Genomic DNA, 25,581 nt, shown 5'->3' with positions numbered 1-25,581 from the left:
AAAACTGGCTAATGCCATGTCACTCGCCTTAAGGGTAGACGAGGTATTGTTGGTCGAAGCAGCCATAAAACATCGATTTTCATTATCTAAATCAATATACTATTGAGAAATAACACTTTGATGTTTTGCCGAAGTTCAGTCTACAAATCATATACTTTGATAACTTGCATTTATTGTTGTGAATGAGTTGTGTACGTTTTACAAGAGTGTTGCTGTTTCAGCCCTCTACAAAAGTATATCTGTGATATTTGAATTCGTCTACACACTCGCTATGAAATGATCAATGCAATTTTTGCCAAAGCTCAATACCATTCGCCAGATGGTGTGAACTACCAATTCGCAACAGTTTAAAATAGTTGCTAACCTTAAAAGCATAATTATACAAATCACCCCGCTATCTTTGCTAGATTAAATTCTTGTTTCAGTGGATTACACTGAAATGACCACATAAGTTCCAAACCAAAGTCTCCTTCGACAATTTTTGTATAAATCCTTCTGAATTTCTTGTAAATTTCGTCGTTTGGAAGCCATGATAATCCATAGGTTTTGTATATAACTGCGGAAATAGCTGATATATCGTAATGATGTCGTATTGTCTTCTTGGATCTGTCTTTTGCAGTTTTAACACCCTTCCAAGATGCATCACGTGGACTTATACACGCCCTGTTCAGGGCACAAGTCCTAAGCATTGGTACTGAATGCGAGAAAGCGGTTGAGTTCATCATGATGAAGTATCCATCATTAGATAATAATGGTGCGTGGCTAGTGCTTGTTCTGTCTTCCTTGTGTACATGCAAGTAATCTAACATTGCCGGGTGTGTAGAATCAAATAATGTCAGATCTGGCTCGATTATGCTAAAGATCCCATGACTCTGACTAATGTACGGATATAATGTGTTGAGTGGTGCCCGGAATCGCATTTTGGGATGTGCCATGAAGCATGACCCGAATTCTTGCAAACAATCCTAGTAAAATTAAAGAAACAAATAAAAAAGGTAATCGAGGGTTGATAATCAGAAAACCTTAACTCACAAAGGATTCCTTTGTGAGTTAAGGCTTTTTGATTGTCAACCCTCGTAATGTCTTTTGAAATATTATAAAATACCATTATCTGTAACACCTTTAATTGCAATTCAGTAAGTAAGCGTGTCTATAGTGAGAATACAGCAAGGCACCATGTTCAATTTGGTACTATTATAGATCTATCGGTGCCCGGTTAGGTACCGATGACTCTTAACATCGCTCCCTAGAGATATAATAACTTGTATCAAGCATAATAATTCAGAGTTGCATAGTGTTATTGTTTTTCATTTAAATAAAAAAAAAACCCAAATGGACTGTACAAATATTCAGGGTACGATAAAAAAAAATCATCAGTACCTCTTTGGGCACCGATAGCGCTATAGGACCAAAACAAGAAATGTCTTTAAAAAAGACAATGCCTCCAAGATACCAGTGGGCACCTTTTGTTATAGTTAAGGAGACACTTATAATGCTAGCTTCTCTCCTGATTACAAGACTGAACATTTTATTTTAATCGGATATTCGGTTACCAAAATATGGCCTGTCAAAATGGCGCGATTGATCCGATGAGATGCACCTGCACGATTAACCACACTGTAATCCTTTCCGATGCTCGCACTACGCCCGTCGGTACTCCGCGCACTACGCGATATCGCACCGCGCGCACGCGATACGCACCGCGAGCACGCGTTAGCGAGCCACGCGCACGCGATAGCGCGCGGACAGAGGGACGGACGGACACGCCATGATTAGTATTATGATAAAAAGAAAGTTTCGCGCCATTTTGACAGGCCATATCTCAAGAACCGAATGTAATCTACAGGGCATAAGCTTTAACATATTATTTAAATAGAAAGAAAATCTAAATTTGTGCATTAGCCAATAGGGCCACGGTCACCTAAAGCCATCTTGCAATCTTGCAGATAATTCTGATGTATGAAATAAGACCTTCAAACTTTCAGATATGAAGAGTTCCAGATGCAGGCAGCCGTTTCTGTTTTTTAAATATAGGCCTAAGTTGTATCAATTTCTCATTTCTCGTGGATTTTTTGACTGAAAATTACGATTGTAACGTTTCAGAGTAACAAATTTTCGTATCAGATTCTTTTATGCTTGTTTATTATATTTTGTATTCAGGACTAAAATAATATTAATATTATTATATTTAGGGGGGTCTTTTCATAGGCCATTTCTTTTTTGTATGTGTAATTGAATAAAAAATCAAAAACATTATTGTTTTGTTTTGTTTCCTTCATTTGTGGTTTGTCTTGCATCGAAAGGGCCAATATCAACACCAAGTATTTTGTGGGGAAAGATGATTCTTGCATTTTATTTTTATTTTTATCTTAACAAACAAAAAGCAAATTTCTCAGTCATAGTCTTGAAACGGTCATGGGTATGCATGCAAAAATATTGCAACAGTACTCAGTAGAATGTACAAAACTGACATACATACCCAGGGCATGGGAATTGGGGAAGCAAATACTTAAAAACGAAAATCGCAATACTTTAGTACATGTATTTGAACAGCAATGAAGCCGGCCATAGGCGCGGCTAGGCGTATCATACCATACATTGCAGTTCAAATGCATCATGATCATATGATGTAGACACGATGATTGTGGCCTAGTCGAGCTAGGCCTGCATGCCAGTCGGTCTGCTGACTCGCCGCGGCACAAAATACTACCAATTTTGCACAAAACAATCCATGATGTCAAATAAGCACATTCAAAGTGTCGCCATGAACGTCAGCTTCAACTTCTCCAGCCAAAGTTTTTGCATTGATAATCAGGTTTCATGTAATCATGAAATTAAACCTTGTTTGATGTGCATTCCCATTGCCACAGCATAACGGTTTTCCAACTTGTCTTCTACGATAAAGCTGCTGATGAGCGCTGAGGCTACAACCTATAATTAAAGACCGAATTAAAAAGAGACAAATTTGCGTCTGACGTCATGACAAAGGCGCGCCGTGATTGGTTGCTGACCTGCGCAGTATGGCATTTTTGGTCTGGTTGTCAGGACGGCATACGCAAGCTAGTCTTTTTAATTCGGTCTTCAATTATACAACATATGAGCTTGGAAATATTCTAATGCATAATTCATGAACTTGATAGACCCACGCCATTGGCGCCACGTGTTAGGTGTTTCTAGAATCCCTATAGCATAAGATTAATTTTAATGCAAATTTATTGCACATGCTGAGGAAGCGTGATTACCTTTTTGAACATTCGGAAATGGCGATAGGCGAATTTATGTATGGCGCACAGAGGTGGGGGATATATATTGGGCTCTCAATATTAGGCGGAAATTAGAGTACTTGTCAGAATATAAATTTGTACAATCGGCCTACATGCCGCGCAATGTGCGGCATTTTAGGTGTCAATTTCAAAGCAAACTATACAGACCATGATTGGATGAACCGAGCCTGATTGTGATTGCTACCAGAATGCACCAGAAGCGAGAATTTGTCAAAATCGGTGAGGAAGGCCCTTATTATTTGTTATTATGTTATTTTTTTACCATTCAATTCTTTGTAAAATTGCAATTGCAAAGTGTTTGTCAACACATCATTAAACCGGGGAGACCCCTAATATTTGTGTTATTTACCCAAAGCCCTACCCCTAGTTTGAAGAGTGTGTTTGCAATGTGTTTATAAATGATAAACAGGAGCTTCTTAACATGTCTTTTCATTACAACAATTTTAGAAACAAAGTATTTGAGCAAAGAAGAAAAATAACAAAAATATTTGAAAATATAAATCTGAAAATAGGTGAAGAAGGGGACGATAAACATGTGATTTATTCTATTAAACCTAACCACTGAGCCACATTGTTGGGGTACCCCCATAGGGTTCGTGTGTGTTGTATGTTTATTGGTACAACATGACATTGTGGGAGTATAAATAGGTATAAAGATACATCGTGGGGGTATGAAACTGTGTGTTGATACTCCCATAGTGGCTGATGGTGGCATTTAGAGTGTGTCACTCTGATGGTATATTTAAGACATACCCCTACCCCCTCTAGAGACCCTAAAATGCCATTTGCAGATGTCTTCATTACCCACAATGTCGAAATATGCTCACAATGTAGACTCATACTTAAAAGTACCCCCACAGTGTACCTCCTGCACACTCACCAACCACCCCCCCCCACACACACACACACCCCGCCTCACTCTAAATATTGTATTCTTACCACAAATGCCAGTAATTTCCATGCCTTATTTTTAATTTTGTTGGTATGGGATGGTAGACCAGAGAAATCGAATTTTCGTAAATCAACATTGCACAGCTGCTTAACCTGAAACAATCAAAACAATAACTTTATTATCTCACTATAAGCTATGGAAAATAAACTATCAGATGTTTATGAAAAAGTTGTTACAAATGCAAATAATGCTTCGACAATTACAATGCCTTTACTCACCCGGTTTCTTGCATTTTTACTCATTCCCAGGTCGTAAATAACCATTTTCATAAAAGGCATGTGCACCTGCACAGATCCGATGAGTCCTACGCCATCTTGTTCCGTATACTTTGACAGACCTACCACTATTCGTGTATTTCTTTCTAATTTGGCATAATCTAGTTCACCGGAAGCTAAGTTGATAATCCCTTCGGGCTCCTGTGGTGGCTCTAAATCTCTAATCTGCTTCAAGTACGAGGGGACTTCCAGTTTATGTGGTAGGTTTGAGTCTTTATACTGAATATATTGTCGCCATGATGTGCGGCTCTCGGTAATACTGACCACACTTTGGATAGATTCTGTGTTGGGAAAAAAAAAAGTAGTTGAAATAGAAAAAAACATACATACTGACTTATTGTTCATGGTTACACGCTTTGCTATAGATGATGTGACTTCTGACGTCAATGCCTGACAGTATGCGCACGCATCATCACAATTTCCATTGTTTTTTGTCTGGCAGTATTCGCGCGCATCATATTTTGTTCAGGGCTCGTGTTTTTAAAACTCCCGCCACATCACAATAAGACTATTAAACAGTGTAGTGGCTGCATGGGGTTCATTCAAGCATAAAGATGATACCAGTCCCTTGCCTTTGTTGATAAACATTGAGGTCACCTCATCTATAGATCTAGCCCCATAGATATCTAGATACTAAACCATATTCACTGTTCTATTTCACCTTTGCGTCATAACCACTAATAAGAAACAGGATATTTGTTTTTTAGCTTTGCTTATTAGCCCATCAGCTGGCATGGTTTTAAGGGTATAGATTATAAAAATATAGACCAAACGAACATATTCTTGTTTATGCCATAATATTGTAGTCTTTCAACCCTTTCACAACTTCAGCTCTGTAACTTACAAAAATGCCCGCTAAAAAGTAGTTCTTTTGATTTTAGAAATTACTTTTCGTACTGATCATACTATAGACGATCATCTTAACGCACTATAGATTGGGTTGGCATGTGGAGTGATTGCCAGGCGATTTATCAGTATTATTGCTATTGTTCCTTGTCTGGAAATAATGTGCGAGCATAATGTTGTGTTCAGGGGCCGTGCTTTTGTCTTTCTGAAGTCGCCCCAGTGGATGGCAGCACTTCACATCACTCTGCACTTTGCACCTTAAATTTGATGTTTTTACTTTGATTTGTGTCAGTGGATTTGTTAAAACTCCAGGATTACTTCTGTGACTTTGTTTTCTCCAAATTTATGGAATTTTGCCTGTTTTAAATGGATTTGTTTTTCAAAATTTGTCAAATTATTTTGTCAAATTCTGCATTGGACTCTGATGTCACCTACATTTTAAAATTATGTTCAAGTGTTCTCGTGGCGCAGTGGTCTATCGCATTCTCTTTTGTGCATGAGATACCGGATTCAACTCCCGGTGGAGTTGTTTCCGTATTTGTGGACTCCTGTAATTTGCATATTACCCAAGCCACTTGACTGAACTTATTGGAATCCACTTGACTTTGCTTCACCTACTTCCTATTGATTATTGATTACTCTTCATGCATTACAATGGATTTACTACCAGTGACTTTGATAATTGGCCTACTTGTTTTCACAAGCCCAATTTGTCTGTCTCATCAAGATGTTAATGCCTGTTTCACTGCACATAATGCTCAACTTCAAGATTTTAATGCAAATAATGTCTACATGTCAAACGGAAATTTCAAACACGTGAAATTTCTAAAATCAAGAATTCCTTATGATGTGAACTCAAGTGCATCCTTCCAAATTGAACTCCTGAAGTCTATGGATATAAACCCAAACCCTGGACCATCATCTTCTGCTTGATATTCACCTGATACTCCTACTGATAACTCTCAACATCCAAGATATTCCTACAGTACAGATACACTTCTTTCTCTGAACCCATATAGACAAGAACACAAATTACCCCCATCTACCTGCTGAAGTATGGAGCAACATAAAGACACTAAAGCTCAACAGATTCCCCATAAAAAAAAAAAAAAAAGAGGAGGAAGACGAAAACCCTGGTTCAATGCATCATCATCTCTTCAAATGAACACTGAACTATCTGAATCTTCCATTCCAGTTCTGACAACCGTATCCAGAAGGTTACCTGTTAGACATACTGACCATCCAAGTGGATCAAATCTAACAAAATTGAAAACTCTCCCTAAGTTCAACTCTAATATAATGTCTGGAACTAAAGTGTGCTTATGGAATGCTCGCTCTACTAGAAATAAGCATATTGAACTAACTGACTATATTTGTACACATGACGTTGATATAATGATTATTGTTGAGAGCTGGCTAGATAGTTGCTCTGATTCAGTAATTATAGGTTTCTGTACCCCTCCAGGGTACACTTTCTTAAATATACCTCGTAACTCTGATAATCGTGGTGGTGGGATAGCTGTAGTTTTAAGACTCCTATGGAATTGATGATCAAACAATGTGAAAGTGTTTATACTACTTGTGAATATGCTCATGTTACCAACAATTCTCATTCTGTTAATTTTGTAATTGTACATAGACCGCTTCCATCTACTGAAAATGGTTTACCAATTCCATGTTTCTATATGAATTTGAACAATTTGTTACTGAGATGTCTCTACTCCCAGGTAAATTAATCTTACTTGGAGATTTTTAATGTTCATTGGGATAATCCTGCCAAATATGATGTTATTCGTTTCTCAAGTGCTACCACTTCTGCTGGTTTCATACAACATGTTAATGGACCAACTCATAAAGATGGACATACTTTGGATTTAGTTTTTACTCGCTCTGATGAAACATTGTTGAAAGACTGCTTTACAGAGGATAAATTTATGTCTGATCACCGTGTTATTTGTTTCACATTAGATTTACCAAAACTTTAACACATGAAAATTGTTTCTACTAAACGCAAATATTGTGGTATCGACAATGTGAAGTTTGCAAAATCTCTTGATGAACTTATTTCTAATCAACCATCTCACATTCGTCATGATAGCACTGCCATGTTTGAGTGGTATGATTCTGGAATGAAATTTTTACTTGATACATATGCTCCTTCTACAACTCGTACACGCCTTGTTAAAAACCGCATGCCATACTATAATGATTCAATCCACACTGCACGCCGTGAATGCCGTCGAGCAGAGCGAAAGTGGAGGGAATCTGGGTCTGAACTTGATCGTGAACTTTATTTAATTGAAAAACGTAATGTAAATGAACTCACCATGTCTGCAAAACAAGCATTTTTCAAAGACAAACTTTCTACATGTTCAACAAAAGATGTCTATCGCACAATTAACTCGCTTCTCAACAAACACGTTCAACAGCTACCATACTATGATTCTGCTGCAGACCTTGCCAATCAATTCTCCTCATATTTTGTAAATAAGATTGTAAATATCAGAATGACACTAGACAGTCAAAATGTTATTTTTCCTGATCGCTTTTGTGACTCTTCTTGTGAAAATATTCCACCACTTGAAGTGTTTAGGCCAACTACTGATGAAGAAATATTGAAAATCATCATGTCATCACCAAGCAAATCCAGTCGGTTGGATCCAATCCCAACATGGTACCTCAAAGACAAGAATCTACCTCAACTTCTTCCAGTGCTAACTGATATTGTTAATGTCTCTCTTTCTACCGGAGTTTTTTCCAAAAGGAGCTCATTCTGCAATTATAAGGCCGCTCCTTAAAAAGCCAACTCTGGACCAAAATGTTCTCAAAAACTACAGACCTGTTGCCAACATAACTTTTGTTGGCAAATTAATTGAAAAAATTGCATGCTCACGTCTAACAGAACATATGGATTTAAACCACCTTGCAGATCCTTACCAATCAGCATACAGACCACTGCATAGCACTGAATCAGCACTTATAAAAGTAAAAAATGACATTATGTTTCCAATTGATGCTAACAGGGCTGTTCTTCTTGTATTATTGGACTTGTCAGCTGCCTTTGACACAATTGATCACAACATCTTAATTTCTCGTCTTTCTAAGCGAATTTGTGTCAAAGGACCCGCATTAAACTGGTTTCGTTCATATCTTGCTGATTGGTCTACGCAAGTGGATATAGCAGGTCAACTCTCAGAGCCAATTATCTCGCAGTTTGGTTTGCCACAGGGCTCTGTAGTTGGACCTGTTGGCTACACTGTGTACACCCTTCCAGTTGGTGACATTGCAACTTATCATAATATTTCTCATCATGTTTATGCCGATGATACACAATTATATGTATCATTTGATCCCAAAGTGCCGGGCGATCTTGACAGTGCAATAATTCGACTTCAAAATTGTGTATTGGATATAAAAAACTGGATGACTGCAAACAAACTGTCGTTAAATGATAGTAAAACAGAATTCTTTATAGCTGCATCACCATATTATTATAACAAACATTTGCCACCTAATATAACTTTGTCTATTGGAAATGAACCCATCGAATCTGCAAAGACCATTAGGAATCTGGGTGCTGTTTTCATCTTCTAAACATCGTTAGAATTAGGAAATATATAGACCAACCTACATGTCATCATGCCACACGTTCATTGATACTTTCTAGTCTTGACTATTGTAATGGCCTTCTCTCGTCATCACCATCTACTCATATTATTCGTCTACAACGTCTTCAAAACTGGGCAGCACGTCTTGTATTTGAAGTTAACCGAAAACACTCTGCGGGTCCGCTTTTGAAATCACTTCACTGGCTTCCAATACGCCAAAGGATCATTTTCAAATTACTTTTGCTTGTATATAAATGTCTTCATAACCAAGGACCAACATATTTGTCAAATTGCTTATCATTGTATGTTCCTAAGAGACAACTCCGATCTTGCGATGATTATCTTCGTCTTGACTATCCCATGACTAGAGTCTTAGCTGGTGATAGAACTTTTACAGTTTTTGCATCAAAAGAGTGGAATAAGCTACCTGTCTATATTAGACAATCTTCATCAACAAATGCATTCAAAAAAGCGCTTAAAACTTATTTGTTCCCATAACATGTTCTTATTGATATTGTAATTTGTATTATTTTTAAGATGCACCTTCAAAATGTTGTTTTAAGTTGTAGTATTAAGGTATTTTAATTTGTAAGCGCTCTGAGCCTTATGGAAATGGCGCAAATGCTCTATGTATTGTATTGTATTGTATTGTATTGTATTGTATTGTATTGTATTGTATTGTATTGTATTGTATTAAAACATCCCGTCACATTACAATAAGGCATTCGGACAGTGTACTAGTCGTATGGAGTTCGTTCAAGCATATCAGTTACTGACCAGTCCCTTTGCGCCTCATTAAATATGTGGTTAAATTAAGTCAGAGACGCTATTATAATAGTTTGAATCCTTTGTTTGGGGTCAATAGATAAAAGAGAGTCCTTGATTCATACAGGTGTGGGGTTCTAGATAATATTATATCGTCAAAGCTGCTCATAGGATATTTTAATAGAAGCGCCACTTGCTATTTCATAGCGCTCAAATTTTCATCAATGCTGTTGTACGGTTTATCTTCCTGAGTGCAAGGGCTGGTAATTATCTTCTCCTGGTTTTTACGCGTTTATGGACCGGATAGTTTGGTCACATTTTGCCCTGTTGGTAGCTTGCTTTTATCATACTACATATTGTATTTGTATGCGAATTTGAAATTGTATCATAATCCGGGATCTCCGGTTTCCTCCTGCTTTCGAAATCAGCGATAAGTTATCAAAAATTTCCTTCACATACTGGAATTTGGGGAACTGCTGAGATAATTAATGGATGTTACAATCTACGCGAGCGACATTTGGAGTGTGTAAAATGCATTGAAAATTCTCGGCTAAAGAGAGCATAAATTAAAATCGCGAACAGTAATATCAGCAATAACTACCTACATTCCAAGCGGAAACGCTTTTCAAAAACATACCACCTTTTTTCGGGCAATCGCTGAAACCGAAATATGCAATTCCAGGCCATCTGCAAAAAAAGTGTGTGAGCTGTTTATAGGTATGGACTTTGTTAAAAAATTGTTAAATTGGTGTTAGACCAGTCTTAACTGCGAAGATGTGAATTATTTTATCGGAATTATCGGAATTTTATGGGAGGAGAGTCCTCACCCTTTAAGTCCCCACCCCTTTATCAACGTCTTGTTTCAAAATTCTGACAGGGTTTATCTTACTCAGAATTCTCCGCAGAATTATAAACACAATCTATTTCTTACTCACCAAAGCTCTGGCCATGGGGGTGAATACTGTCACTGTCATGGACAGTTATAGCTTTAATTTGACACCAACAAGACATTAATAGCTTACCAAATACTGTTGAAATGGTTAAAATACTAAATTTTTGAGGATTTTCCTTTAAAATGGAGGTTTTTGCTTTTTGAAAAAGGTAAATTTTTACCACCATCGAAAGCGCATTGGAGAGTAAGAAATAGATTTGTTAAAAATTCTGAATAAGATAGACTCTGTCAAAATGTTGGAATGTTGAATGTTTGCTATGTCGAAAATAAGGCTCGCCATGCCGGAAATAAAATACAGTTCGCTATGTCGAAGTAACCCTAACCTTAATCCTAATCCTAACCAGCATATGCTATTCTAGTACTTTCCCAAGAACCATGAGGCGTTTGGATTGTAAGTTGGGATTACAATGTGGGCATGATGTGTGCGCTCAAGAGGTAGGGGCGTACAGCATTACAATATTCAAATTTCCTGACCCTGCAACCCAAGAGATTTGATGGCAGCTAAACAACGAGATACTGGGTGCATTGAATGTCTACTGGGATCCACAGATGTCGGGGAATGTAATTAGTCCAAAAATCACAAGCCCCATCTTTTCTTCACATTCTCCGGTACAGGGGCGACGACGGTACTTGAATAGTACATTGTCTTAGTCTTAACCCTAAGACTGCAATCCCGGAAAAATGTGTTCGAACACCCATTGTAATTCCCATGTTCTTCTTAGTATTGCGCACACGCTAAATGAGTCACTGGAAACTATATAGTATTGTCTCAATGTTCATATTACGCACACCCCTTCCCCTTTCCCAATCAAACAATGTTAGGAGAAGATATGGTGAAGATGAGCATATTGGGCATGTCAACATTGTACGGGGTAGAAGGGGGACTATTTGCAATAAGGCCTTTAAAGTGTACGAACATTAATAATTTTATGGGGCACATTATGGAATTCTTTCCCCGTGGGACTCTTTCTTACTTACTGTGTAGGTGTGTTATGGGTCTGTTTTAGAGTTTACGTCATTTAGGGGTCCATTTTAGTTTCTTACGCCGAATTACGCCATTTAGGGGTAAGATATACAGAGCCTTACGCCAACTTAGGGGTGAAATTTTTATACACTGATTACCCCATTTAGGGTCCATTTTTGAGGTGCAGGGACGAGCATGCATACCACTTTGGTATACGAGTGACCCCCCGGACCCTAGCTAACCTTATAACCTTATTTCTTATTTTTGACGTAACTAACCCGCGACAAAGCGAGTGGACACCTTGTTCAAAAGTAAAACAACAAATAAATCGGAGAATATGCTACTACATAGCATACAATCTTGTTCTCATAAAATTTATTTGTAGTAGGACATACTTACTTGATATCGAAGTAAAGGCTACAAGGTAGAGAAGACATACTCCAAGCAGAAAGCCAACAACCACATCCATTCGATGTACACAAAGTACTTTACCAACTGAAAATAAATAATGAAAAAAAAGGAAAACGTTGGCTCTGTTTTTCTTCAAATTTGGTGTAAAGTTGGGAAGTTCCAGCAGCATATCCCCGCCGAAACCAAAGTTGAGAACCCACCGACTCCCGACTTTTAATTCTTATGGTTTTTTTTATTATAGTGCTGTGTTTTACCGTTATATTGACAAACTAAGAAATATTGTCACGTGTTCCTATGTAATAGCATGGTAATATTCGTATTGCGCGGACTTGGATGTCGACCTTTTCCCATGATACATCACGATTACATCGCAAACCGCTGGCGGCGCCCTTATTGCGAATAGCGAGAATTGCGCTATGTTTGCATGCTGTGTTTGGAAATACGGAATGGTTTGTTCAATTCTTATAGCTCTGTTTTCGTGCTGTGTTTGGAAATACGGAATGGTTTGTTTCATTCTTATAGCTCTGTTTTCGTGCTGTGTTTGGAAATACAGCATGGATTTGTAAAATTCTAATGTTTTCTTTCATGGTGCTGTATATTCATGCTGTTTTTCATAAGAATTAAACACATCCATGCTGCATGTCCAAACACATCATGCAAACGCAGCACTATGATATAAAGTATAATGTTTTGTATTATACAGGGTGTATCAAAATTGAGTATATAGTTTGAAAAATGCCGCTAGATTAAAAAGTATGAGGTCTTTGGTCAAAATTCTCTAGTTGATAAGTTAATCAACATCTTGTCCTCCAACAGCTGAAAAATCACTGGCGTGTGACCATTAATAAGGATTTGGTGGCTACTTTTATGAGCCCAGTACAAAAAGCAGTTGCGCGAAGTCAATTGGGTTTAAATGCCCGGTGCTTGTTATTGTTGTGCAGCCAAGAGAAACATGCAGGTGTACCGATCATTTGTCCTTATTGTTTATAGGGTCCCAATCCTGTGAATGTGTGAGTTACATAACACGTGACTTTTGGTAAATCTGGGCAACTATCTCCTAATACATATGCTAGGTTTTACTTGACAAGAAGAATAGCAACATTAAAATGGATACTCCACAGTACACGCCAGATCAAAGGGCCTTCCTTGTTGCAGTGTACCATCGCACCCAGAGTCTAGCAGAAGTGCCTCAGAGATTCCGTCAGCAGTATCCAAATGTACGCCCCCAGTATCAGATAACTTGAACGAGTCGTAATCTGAACAGAGAACATTGTGGTCGCCTCCGAACTGGAAGATCTGCTGCTAATATCCTAGCAGTCCGTAACACTCTGCAGGCGGGGCCAGCAGGAGGTCAAATTAGCTGCCATCGAAATGGACTTGGAATACCATCTGCAACCTTTAACATAATAGCTCGTTTATGACTTGCGATTTCACCCCTGTCAGACGATAAGGAGACATCAACTTCAACAAGCAGATCACCAACGTCGCACTGGTGTTCTGTCAGTGGCTTCTTGCCCGTCCTCTACGTTTACTGGAAGATTTTATCATTGGCGATGAAGCAGAGTTTGCATTAAATGTTTTCACAAGTCCTCCTGCAGACCTTGATGAACTTCAGAGACGCATAATAGCACAATTTGACATTCTCTGGCAGGACAGACCTCTCATTAGACGTGGTGTGAACGCCATGTTGAGAAAAGCCGAAATCTGCATACAGAAGAATTGTGGGCATGTGGAAGACTAAGACTAAAACTGTCAATAACTGTAAACAGTAAAGAAAGTGGTGAGACTTTTTTGTGATTTGTATGTTGTTTTGATTTTAATTGACTTCGCGCAACTGCTTTTTGTACTCGGTTCACAAAAGTAGCCACCAAATCCTTATTATTGGTCACACGCCAGTGATTTTTCAGCTATAGGAGGACAAGATGTTGATTAAGTTATCAACTAGATCATTTTGACCACAGACCTCATACTTTTTAATCTAGCGGCATTTTTCAAACTGTATACTTAATTTTGATACACCCTGTAGTGCTGTGTTATCGTGCTGTTTTGGGAAATAAAATATGGATTTTTAAGTATTATGTTTTGTATTATAGTGCTGTGTTTGCGTGTTGTGTTTGAAAATACAGCATGGATGTTTTAATTCTTATGTTTTCTATTATAGTGCTGTTATGTGTTTTCGTGCTACATTTGGGAATACAGCATGATTTATGTTTTCTATTATAGTGCCGTGTTTTTGTGCTGTGTTTGGAAAAATAACATGGATTTTTTAAATTATAATGCTTTTTACTAAAGAGCTGTGTTTTCATGCAGCATGGATTTTTTAAATCTTATGTTATCTTATTACAGTGCTATGTTGTATTTTCGTGTTGTGCTTGAAAATACAGCAGGATTTCTGACATTCTTATGGGCATAGATCCCGGGCATAGATTGTTTTCATTTTTTTATTTTCTAGTGTTGTGTTTTGTGCTGTGTTTAAAATACAGCACTTTTTTGCTGTTTATCGCCAGCATAAAGCCCGATCAATGAAATGTACGCGCACGCACATCATCGGATAAAATAATCTTTTAAATATTATAGTCATCCAGGTACGTTGACGACACACTGCGTCACGCGGATTTATTGTACCACACACAGGCTGATGTAGGCTATATAGTTAAAAATATTGTATGCGCAGATGATGTGTGCGCCGCAGATGATGTTCGCCCCACTGATCGGCATCACACTCGCACTGGGTTAGGTCAAATCCAGAGAAGATTTATAGGCGATCCCATGATACTAGTGAAACATCCGGGTACTTGAGAACCAGTCTACTAGAAATTTCAATTGAATGAATACAGCTGTCAAAAGCTTGATGATTATCTGCGTACACTGTGTGATGAACGCCCGCGTGTGCGTAACGCGGAAGTGAATCCAACCTTGCCAACTCACTCATGATTGGTTAGTATTTTCATTATTGTATCCATGGTCGTGCGTTCGCGTTTGTACTTTGAAATACGCGACATACGAAATCGGTCGCATCGCGTACAGCTGTTGGCAGCTGTGTCCATTAAATTGAAATTTTTACTTTTAGTATACCGATTTCTTGTACTTTCAGACTTTTATTCCTCATTCAAATATGGGGCGATAGTAACAAATTCTCATTTGAACAGGGTACCCACGACCCACGTTTTGGACATTATTTTGAGTGTTTGAAAACCGCGTCTTTGGATCGGGAATCAACAGTGAGCAATTGTGTGAAACTCTGTGATTACTAGACTGGTTCTCAAGTACCCGGATGTTTCAGGACTGCTTATAAATCTTCACTGGGTCAAATCAGTCACATTTACATGTACCCATTCAGTCTGATAAAAATAATTATAGTAATACTGGCTGGCTTACATTCGTATGATGAGGAATAATGGATGTCATGATGGGCGACTGAAATCGGCGGCCATTAGGGGCCATTTTGTTTCCTACATATGATGTTATTCACGTGTCATTATACTTTAGTACACAAATATATAAGGTTTATAATTTTTAAATTATATTTTGAGCATACAATATATTCTTGTAGTAAATCGATCAAATGAGGATGATTGTTCTGGTATGCTTGATAGAATTAAACCGTCTGACCCGCTAGTATTCTCCTCCGCCGTCAGTGTGATTACAGTCACTCTACATACCGTGTTGCGAAGGTGAGGGAGACTAAAACTGTATTGACGAACACGCATGCGTTAAAAATGACGTAGCCTAGGTCGAACAATAGCGTGACGTGGTTCCCGACATTGCCCCTATGAACTCTCACCCTCCTGGTGTGATACAAGAATCTAGTGCACTCGATACCAAATTGTGCAATATAGTCTTGTACATGGAGCTATTAACCGTGGAGAAGCAGTGAGTGTAGATACTAAACACAAAGCAGCAATGGCAGTCATTCGATGATGTCAATGCCTTTATGCGTTACGTTATTGATACGCCCAGTCAGATGTATTTTACCAAATACAAGTCACCCAATTTTGAAAATTGGACGTTGAATGTACACTCTCATGAATATTGATTGGCAACATTTTACAATATGTCAGCGCTAAAATCGGACATAATAGAATAATAAACCCTGCTGTGCGATAGTCTTGTATCACACTCTAAGTAATTCATTATCACACAATAATACAAATGATAAAAAAATCACGAAAATAGTAATAAAATACACTTTAATGATATTAACTATTACGAAATAGAAATGGTAAAATATAGCCTACATTTTATGGTGCATCCTCCCATTAAAAAAGATCGTCTCTGTAGTACCATAATGGTTATCAGAATGGAAGATTCAAGCTCAAAATATCTTGAAGACAAAGAAAACTTCCGATGAAGAACAACAAAAGTACACGGAAAATAACAGAAAAGGTCCAAATACAGTAACTGTTACATCTGTACAATTAACAATAGAAACTACAACAAAGAATGTAACAACCGGCACTATTGGATCCGGCAAACTTTAACCATTCCAATATCTGTGCCTTAACATTGACAGTTTGTACAAAACGTCTGTATATATTTTTATGTTAATAAAGCATTGTTGAACATCACCTTATCGTTCAATCTACTTTATAGGACTTTAACATTGCCGAAGTGATAAGCCATGTTATCTATACACAATACATAATTATATAGATAACAGGTTAATTATCCATTCAAATGGTGGATTCACAACTAAAAATCAGACTTATTAAGGTAGTATGAGGCATTATGGAAGTGCTCTAAGCATGTTTTAAACAGATTGAGTAAGTAGAGCAAAATATACTGATCAATATGCCTTTTGTTTGAAGCAAATCGGACGTACGATTTTCAAAATATATCAATCTATATTTTCTTTGTATCTTATTGTTTTTATCAATAATTAAATGAGTTAAAATGACTGGAGAAGCTCATTAACATAATCATATTGTTTGCCATGCATAAATGTTCAGGGTATTTTTATTTTGCATATTTTTGCCTTGAAACTTGGTCAAAGGGTTTCTTCCTATAGACCACTTGACATCACTGTTTATCAACAAAGGCGAGGGACTCGTCTATCGATATGCTCGAACGAGCCGCTACACTGTTCAATGGCTTTCTTGTACTGTATGAAATGTGGCGGGCGATTTAAAATGCACGTGCCCTTAGCAGACTACGATGCGTACGCACACTGCAGGGCAAAGAACAATGTAAATTGTCATAATGCGCGCGCATACTGCCGGGCAATGACGTCACATGCCAAGTGGTCTATACTTTTGTGCAGGAGCCAACCGTTGTTAATCCGTGATGAGTCCACACTTTTACAGTAAACGTATACACGAACGCCAGCGCACATCCGCGTTACGCGTGAGCTAGTAAAATTCGCCTGGAATCTGTGTGCGTATCACGCTTGCAAGATGAATTCAGTATTTTGGAAGTATCGGATAAAGATCTTTTTGTAAGGCTGACTGTCAATGATTAACTGACATTCCTCATGAAATAATCATGTGAATTATACGATCTTTAGCTTGTTTTCGTTGTTGAAAGCTGCCCTCGCGAAGTTAACCACGCAGACGACGCGGACACATCGTTGTTAATCGGTGATGAGCAACGGTGAAACATTATTGAATCCCTAATTCAACAACTCTTCCTATACTTTTGTACAGGAGCCAACCGTTGTTAATCCGTGATGAATCCACACTTTTACAGTAAACGTATACGCGAACGCCAGCGCACAAATTATACAGTGAAGGAAATTTAGCATGTTAAGCGGGAAATATTTTCTCGAAATACGTAATTTATAACTATAAACTCAACTATAAAATAAAATTATGTGCCAAATTCCTTAGAAAATGTCCCAGTTATGACATACGACATTATGTGATGTGTCGGGCGATTTGTTAAAGCAATGATATTCCAGCCAATTATGATAAACCAACATTCTAGCAGTGTAGGTTTCAAGTCTTGATAGTCGTAAGTACTTGAATAAATTAATTAAGAAACGTTAGTGTTTAAATTTAGGATAATTTTATTTGTCCATAAAAATACTGATGATTAGCTCCATGTGACTCTTAGGCACAAGGAGTTTGAAAATATCAGTATTTTGCCTAGTATTTACAGGTGCATCCGCTAGCGACCGCAGACGGCCGAAATAATCAGTCGTGTCCGTATTTCAGCAATAAATCAAAATTGACCGGGCGACGTTACGGCTGATTCGTAGTGTCCGGTCACATTTCGTTGGAGACCGCAACCCTCATTTCTTTGACATTTCCATGCCGGGCGAGGCCGTCTTTAGTCATTTTGAGGTCGTCACAACTTCGTAGTTGTCGTTGTCAACGACCATTGACGGAAAAAAAAAAAAAATATTTAGTTTGATCGCTTGGTGCAATCAATATTTTTGCTATGCTGGTTAAAGGGCTCCCAAAGGAGGTTTCCAAGATTTCAGTTGACCGAAGACGCAATAAAGATATTGAGGAATCATTGAAAGATATGGGGGACCTTTTACAAAATTAACGGAAATGAATGTCTATTTATACAAAGCAGTGACTTTGACAAGAAATATAAGGTAGAACCACTGTACCTTGACGAGAGATACGCAGGGGACAGTGCTCTATCATTACCTAAAGGAAGCGACACATTCAGGCTTCTGAAAGACTATAAGAAGCATCCTCTGATGACTTATGCCAACAATTTGAAACTATATCTAGCAAAATGTAACATCAAAACTGATGACTTTAATGCAGCAATCGATGCGTTACTCAACAATTAGGTTGGTTTAAAAAACAGCAATACAACTTGATGAGTAAGACTCAAGAACAGGAAAAGCTTTCAGAACCTTTAAATTTGGAAAAAGTGACATAGGCCTAATTGTCCACAAATTAAGGGCAACCCGGCTCCACGGGACTCCATACCTAAATTGAAAACAGTTTTAGTATATTTAAATTATTCCCTTATTACAATAGAACATGTGTAATCACCAATTTAGACACGAAAAGGGCCAATTCTTTACCAATTGGTGTAAGTAAAACCAGTATATGGTTAAGGAATGTGTAAAACATAGTGCAAGTGTGCTGAATTCTGCAACCAAAAACTTTCAGAGGGTGTACAGGGGGTCAGGTTGAACCCTTAATTGTTCTACATTGCTCCAGGGTTTCGACACATTACGCTGTAGCTTATATGATATGCAGTAAGAAAATGTTAAATTGTAATTCAGCGAGCTAGTATGTACCCTCACGTTATTTTTGAACTGATTTTTGACAATTCTTTTCAAATTTTACCCTTCCAAAATCAGACGCATCACCTCCTCCAAATTCACGAAACAAGAAGAATAATCCAATGAGAGGCAAAAACATTTCCTTAATAAAATAATAATAAAATATATTTTTGAGCGCCTGACAACAAAAGCAAATTCACTAAACGCTTTACAGAGCAAAATACATGAAAGCAAGAACACGCAAATTATTTACAAACCAGCTGTACAAGAAAATGTCATAAAAACAAGGTTACAATATCTTAAATTAAGTACAATAATTAAACGACAATTTGAAAAAATTAGTCTTTAAGCATGTTTTAAAATTATGCAGAGAAGAGATGCTGCGAATGTCTGCCGGCAGAGCATGCCATATGGTAGGTGTAACACTGAAAGATCTGTTGCCATATGTGACAGTTCTGTGAATGTCCGGGCGCTTAAGGAAATGTGCAGGTGATGAGCGAAGTGTGCGAGAAGGATTATGGTGAGAAATTATTTCATTGATGTAACCAGGTGACATTCCATGGAGACTCTTGAAAGTCATGAGAGCAATTTTGTAAGTGATGCGATGACGAACTGGTAGCCAGTGCAGATCGTGGAGGATTGGGGTGACGTGGTCGTATTTTCTACTGCGTGTGATGAGTCTATCTAGCTGCAGCATTTTGTATTCTCTGCAGCTATTCAATTTCATTTGAGGGTAGTCCGTATAATAAGTCAAGTCGCGACGAAACAAACGCATGGACCAGTCGCTCGATGGAATCGCGATCCAGGTACTTAGTAAGCTGCCCGATCTTATAGATAGCAAACGAAGCTGCCCGGACAACTGCTTTAACATGATCCTTCATGTCCATATTTCGAAAAATATTGCTCGCCTTAAAATATAATTATACAAATCATCCCGCTATCTTTGCTAGATTAAATTCTTGTTTCAGTGGATTACACTGAAATGACCACATAAGTTCTAAACCAAAGTCTCCTTCGACAATTTTTGTATAAATTCTTCTGAATTTCTTGAAAATTTCGTCGTTTGGAAGCCATGATAATCCATAGGTTTTGTATATAACTGCGGAAATAGCTGATATATCGTAATGATGTCGTATTGTCTTCTTGGAACTGTCTTTTGCAGTTTTAACACCCTTCCAAGATGCATCACGTGGACTTATACACGCCCTTTTCAGGGCACAAGTCCTAAGCATTGGTACTGAATGCGAGAAAGCGGTTGAGTTCATCATGATGAAGTACCCGTCATTAGATAATAATGGTGCCTGGTTAATGCTAGTTCTATCTTTCTTTTGTACATGCAAGTAATCTAACATTGCCGGGTGTGTAGAATCAAATAATGTCAGATCTGGCTCGATTAGGCTAAAGATCCCATGACTCTGACTAATGTACGGATATAATGTGTTGAGTGGTGCCCGGAAACGCATCTTGGGATGTGCCATGAAGCATGAACCGAATTCTTGCAAACAATCCTAATAAAATTAAAGAAAAAAATAATATAAAAAGGCAATGTCTTTTGAAATATCTTTAAGAAATACCATTATCTGTAACACAATTAATTGCAACTCAGTAAGTAAGCGTGTCTATAGTGGGAATACGGTCCTTTGACGTATACAATCTGCACGATCAGACATTGTCCCGGACATTATCCGGAAACTCCTTACTATAAGGGTACAACCCAAAATTTAGTACGATATTGACATTTTACACTGGTTTTTTTCAAAATGATTTCAAATCAATATGGAGTGCAGTACTCGCAACCGGCAACGTAATTTTTAAAGCAGCTGTCCCAGCAAACACAAGACGTTTTTAATGTGTTGAGTGGTGCCCGGAAACGCATCTTGGGATGTGCCATGAAGCATGAACCGAATTCTTGCAAACAATCCTAATAAAATTAAAGAAAAAAAAAATAATATAAAAAGGCAATGTCTTTTGAAATATCTTTAAGAAATACCATTATCTGTAACACTGAATACCATTATCTGTAACACTGGTTAGTGAAGCATGAACCGAATTCTTGCAAACAATCCTAATAAAATTAAAGGAAAAAAAATAATATAAAAAGGCAATGTCTTTTGAAATATCTTTAAGAAATACCATTATCTGTAACACAATTAATTGCAACTCAGTAAGTAAGCGTGTCTATAGTGGGAATACGGTCCTTTGACGTATACAATCTGCACGATCAGACATTGTCCCGGACATTATCCGGAAACTCCTCACTATAAAAGCCATATTGGAAATGTACCGTACACTGTTATCAATATAAACATATGGATACTGAGGCACTATAAACCGCTGAGTATCATTTTGGTACGGTATTGCTGGAATTGGTTCATATAACACAGTGCTTTTCAGTTAATAAATAATTTGGCCTAGCGCAATTTTCCTAGTCCATCCTCTCTCGGCCTTTCCCGGTGGACAGACATTTCCCTAAAATACAATTTATTAATCAATCAATTCAAAAGACACAATATGACAATGCCTACGTGGCATACAAGTATCATGTCTCCTGTATGCGTTTATACAATATACAGTTGTGCACAGCATATCAAAATGATGCACCTGTCATCTACTACGTGTGTCTCTTTCAAGAAACGAGAATTCTAACCGCAGAGCCAACACAACCCCTCCCCCCACACACCAACATGCCCGCTCTCTAAATATTTTAATCGCATTCTTACCACAAATGCCAGCAATCTCCATGCCTTATTTTTAATTTTCTTGATATGGGATGGTAGACCAGAGAAAACGAATTTTCGTAAATCAACATTACACAGCTTCTTAACCTGAAAAAATAAAAACAAATTTTATTATTTCACTGTAGCTCTGGAACCATAGATATTTTTTGATGATTTTCGAATCTTAAAAAAAAACCTTTTAAAGGGTAAATTAACTACTGTATTAGTCTTATTGTTTATGAAGAATGTTCTTTTTTACTCACCCGGTTTATAGCTTTTTTACTCATTCCCAGGTCATAAACAATCATTTTCATAAAAGGCATGTGTATTTGCACGGATCCGATGAGTCCTACGCCGTCTTGTTCCGTATACTTTGACAGACCTACCACTACTCGTGTATTTCTTTCTAACTTGGCATAATCTAGTTCACCGGAAGCTAAGTTAATAATCCCTTCGGGCTCCTGTGGTGCCTCTAAATCTCTAATTTGCTTCAAGTACGAGGCGACTTCCAGTTTATGTAACGATGGTAGGTTTGAGTCTTTATACTGAATATCTTGTCGCCATGATGTGCGGCTCTCGGTAATACTGACCACACTTTGCACAGATTCTGTGTTGGGAAAAATAAAACAAAGTAGTTGAAATAGAAAATAACCTGTATTAGGCTATATATCCTTTGTCTGGTACTGACGTAACTGACCTATTGTTCTTGGTTACACGCTTTGCCATAGACGAATCCAAATACACGCATTACTACACCTGACTAGCAGCCTTTAGTTGGGTCCCCGTCGGCTACAATGCATCCAAAATGTGAAATGATTCGGCCTTGGCGGGAATTTTAAACTGCATTCCATCACCCGTTTTACACCTTCCGCGAAAACACAGGTAGACAAAAGAATGATTAAATACAACACAATACAGTCCCAACAGTTGTGCAAATCAAGCCGCCTTACACCTAGAGAAGGTCGAGGAGGGTTAATAGAATAATAGGCCTACAATCGAGATAATTCCGCAGGTAATCCCGCCGTCGCATCTATTCATAGATGTACAAATGGATGAACAAAAAGACTACCTTCACGAATGGCCGATGCAGTGCGCTATACAATTCGGCACAATCAGAATTATTGCGGAATTATTGTCAGTTTTTGACTCAAGACGCAAGCTACTGTCTCAAAGCGCAAACTAACGGCTATCATATCTGTTCAAAATATATATTCATGTGCAAGGACCACATCTGGTTTCTTTATACGAAATCATTTATTCATCTTTTTCTACACCGGTATCCAAAGATTTCTTCTCATATCAAACTCGTGCATAGCAAATTCACGTGTATCGATCCCCGGTATTTATTAGTATCTCTGCTGACAAAGTAATTATTAGCCAGGCGATGTCGGTGTGCGCTATACCACCAGTAAAAGTGTACTACCTGCAAACATAAATATTGATTAAATTATTTGAACAAAAATAAATCAATTTAATTATTTTCAAAAAAAAATCTGTAAAGATGTCCACATACGTTCGTACATGTAGATGTGAGCTACATTTGTACTTAAAATTAGCCTTTCTTTTCAGACCGTTTCCGACGTACCAAATCTGCATTCGCTTTAAGGAGGTACTACACCCCTGCCCAATTTTGTGCCTATTTTTGCATTTTTCTCAAAAGTTATACCGCATTGGGGAAAAGTAAGATATGTATATTATAGGGGCAAGGACTACAACGACTGCTCTGGAAAATTTATTTCAGCACAGACAACAGTTGTGGAGTTACAGTCAAAAATGAGGGAAAACCAATATTTGATCAATAAATCAATAACTACTTGCTTTGAGTTGCTGAATTTTCAGTACAGTAGTTGTAGCCCTTGCCCCTATAATATACATATCTTACTTGTCACCGATGTGCTATATTTTGTGAGAAAAATGCAAAAATAGGCACAAAATTTGCCAGGGGTGTAGTACCCCCTTAACCAACACATCTTTTAAACAACCAAAAATCACATTTTCATCAATCAAATAACTATTTTGTAGCCAAGATGTAAGAGTAGAATCATGCGTAATTTCAACTTCCTGGCACAATAAGATAACAGAGATGATAGAGATAGAAAGTTTTTAATGACTCTCGTATTTTACCTTTGCATCATAAGGCATAAGACACTTTTTTAGCTTTGCTAATAGGCCATCAGCTGGCATCGATTTAATCCCCGTTTTGTTTCAAAATTTTGACAGGGTTTATCTTTCCAAAAATGAGATTGAGTGCAGCGCCTGTGTGGTCGCTCTCACTTGGTCTCTGCAAACACAGATATTGTGCTGCAAAGCTCTTGGTGTTGTACCTGTTGTAGGATGGTTTACTCTACAAATTTCACTATGATGTCAGATAAACCAACATAGATCATCATGCTGTCATCTATTTGTAGATTTATGTTGCTATTTTGCCATATTTTATCGTCTTTTGGTCTATCAAATCTGGACCAAAATTCATCTACACTGGACATACAGTACCATGCACAACACAGAGTTAAATGGACTTCCATCAAATTGATTCAGAATTGATTATCCTCTTAAGAGGTGATCATCTTCTACATCAGTGTGATTATCTCTATGAACAAGAACTGGTGAAGTGGAAACTATCAGGTATGGAGTGTGAACATCAATCTTATAATACCTCCTCTCGACCATTCCTGACCTTTGCATTGGGCCTACACTATCTGCCCATTAACTGTTGAGACGTGTACAACGTTAAATTCTCTCAATCTACTCCGCCACCCCTGTCCTGATCACCATCATGAGACAGAAGTTGTGTCACTACCAAAAAAGAGAAAACGTTGGCGCCACCGAGGTAGGCGTGGAGGAAGACGACTTGCCAAGAAAATCCCTGTTGAAACACCCTTTCGACCTGTACATCCTCATATCTTGAGCACAATGAACAATAACAATCTTACTGGTTCAACCCCCAATAATACGCATGATAATGATTTTTAAATATGTAAAAAACATTTAAAAATGTAAGACTTTGGAAGAAACAGAACAACAACAATATCAGACTATCTCATTCAGGATAATGTAGACATTATGTTTGTAACTGAATCATGGTTAAACATTAATGATAGTGTTGTAATAGGCGAGTGCACACCACCCAGTTTTGACTTCTTGAATTTTCCGCGAGAAACAAGTGATCATCATGGTGGCATTGCCTTTATTCACAAACAGTCAATCCCTCATTTCAAATATATAGTTTTGGTTTCTCTTTTGTTCAGAAACCAAAAATCAAGGGATTAAAAAGTAGAGCTGATCTGGTCTGCAATCATTACACTATTATGCTTGGAGGACACAGTATAGGGTATATAACCAGAAGTATACAGTAGCCTATTGTGCTAACATAATTATTATCATGATTGATATTGGAAATCTATCCCGCGGACGACAGTTGATGCTCTCTGTCGACGGTAGGTGGCATATTACACTCACGAGTTCTAGGCTTAGAAATCATATACATGCGCGTATATTGAAGGATATTTTGTTTGTATGAAACATAAACGATGCATGGAGATGATTTGATTATGAATTAGTTTATTATCCCCGGGAAGCACAACCCATACCTCTTTAAGAGGGGGCTCCCCTCCCTAT

The 25,581-nt window shown here is 37.8% G+C and overlaps 1 protein-coding gene across 1 annotated transcript; it reads right to left on the bottom strand.

Moving 5' to 3' along the window:
- Positions 1-386: 386 nt before the first annotated feature.
- Positions 387-6,970, bottom strand: LOC140169300 (uncharacterized). Its single transcript, XM_072192560.1, has 4 exons — positions 6,844-6,970; positions 4,455-4,792; positions 4,224-4,328; positions 387-965 (listed from the first exon to the last, which is right to left on the bottom strand). The coding sequence occupies exons 1-4, from the start codon at positions 6,968-6,970 to the stop codon at positions 387-389; spliced, it is 1,149 nt and encodes a 382-aa protein (XP_072048661.1).
- Between the last annotated feature and the right edge of the window lie 18,611 nt (positions 6,971-25,581).

This window comes from Amphiura filiformis, chromosome 1 (genome assembly GCF_039555335.1).
Source record: "Amphiura filiformis chromosome 1, Afil_fr2py, whole genome shotgun sequence".
Lineage (NCBI taxonomy): Eukaryota > Metazoa > Echinodermata > Ophiuroidea > Amphilepidida > Amphiuridae > Amphiura > Amphiura filiformis.
This window is presented reverse-complemented; position numbering and strand designations above follow the sequence as displayed.

What these genes read in the sequence shown, in the direction of transcription:
- LOC140169300 (XM_072192560.1), bottom strand. Translation starts at nt 6,970, where the DNA reads ATGAGAATTGTTGGTAACATGAGCATATTCACAAGTAGTATAAACACT. An exon ending in ACGATTATCAGAGTTACGAG is followed by an intron (nt 4,793 to 6,843) that starts GTATATTTAAGA and finishes TTCCCAACACAG; the next exon opens with AATCTATCCAAAGTGTGGTC. An exon ending in GGAAATTACTGGCATTTGTG is followed by an intron (nt 966 to 4,223) that starts GTAAGAATACAA and finishes TAATTTTACTAG; the next exon opens with GATTGTTTGCAAGAATTCGG.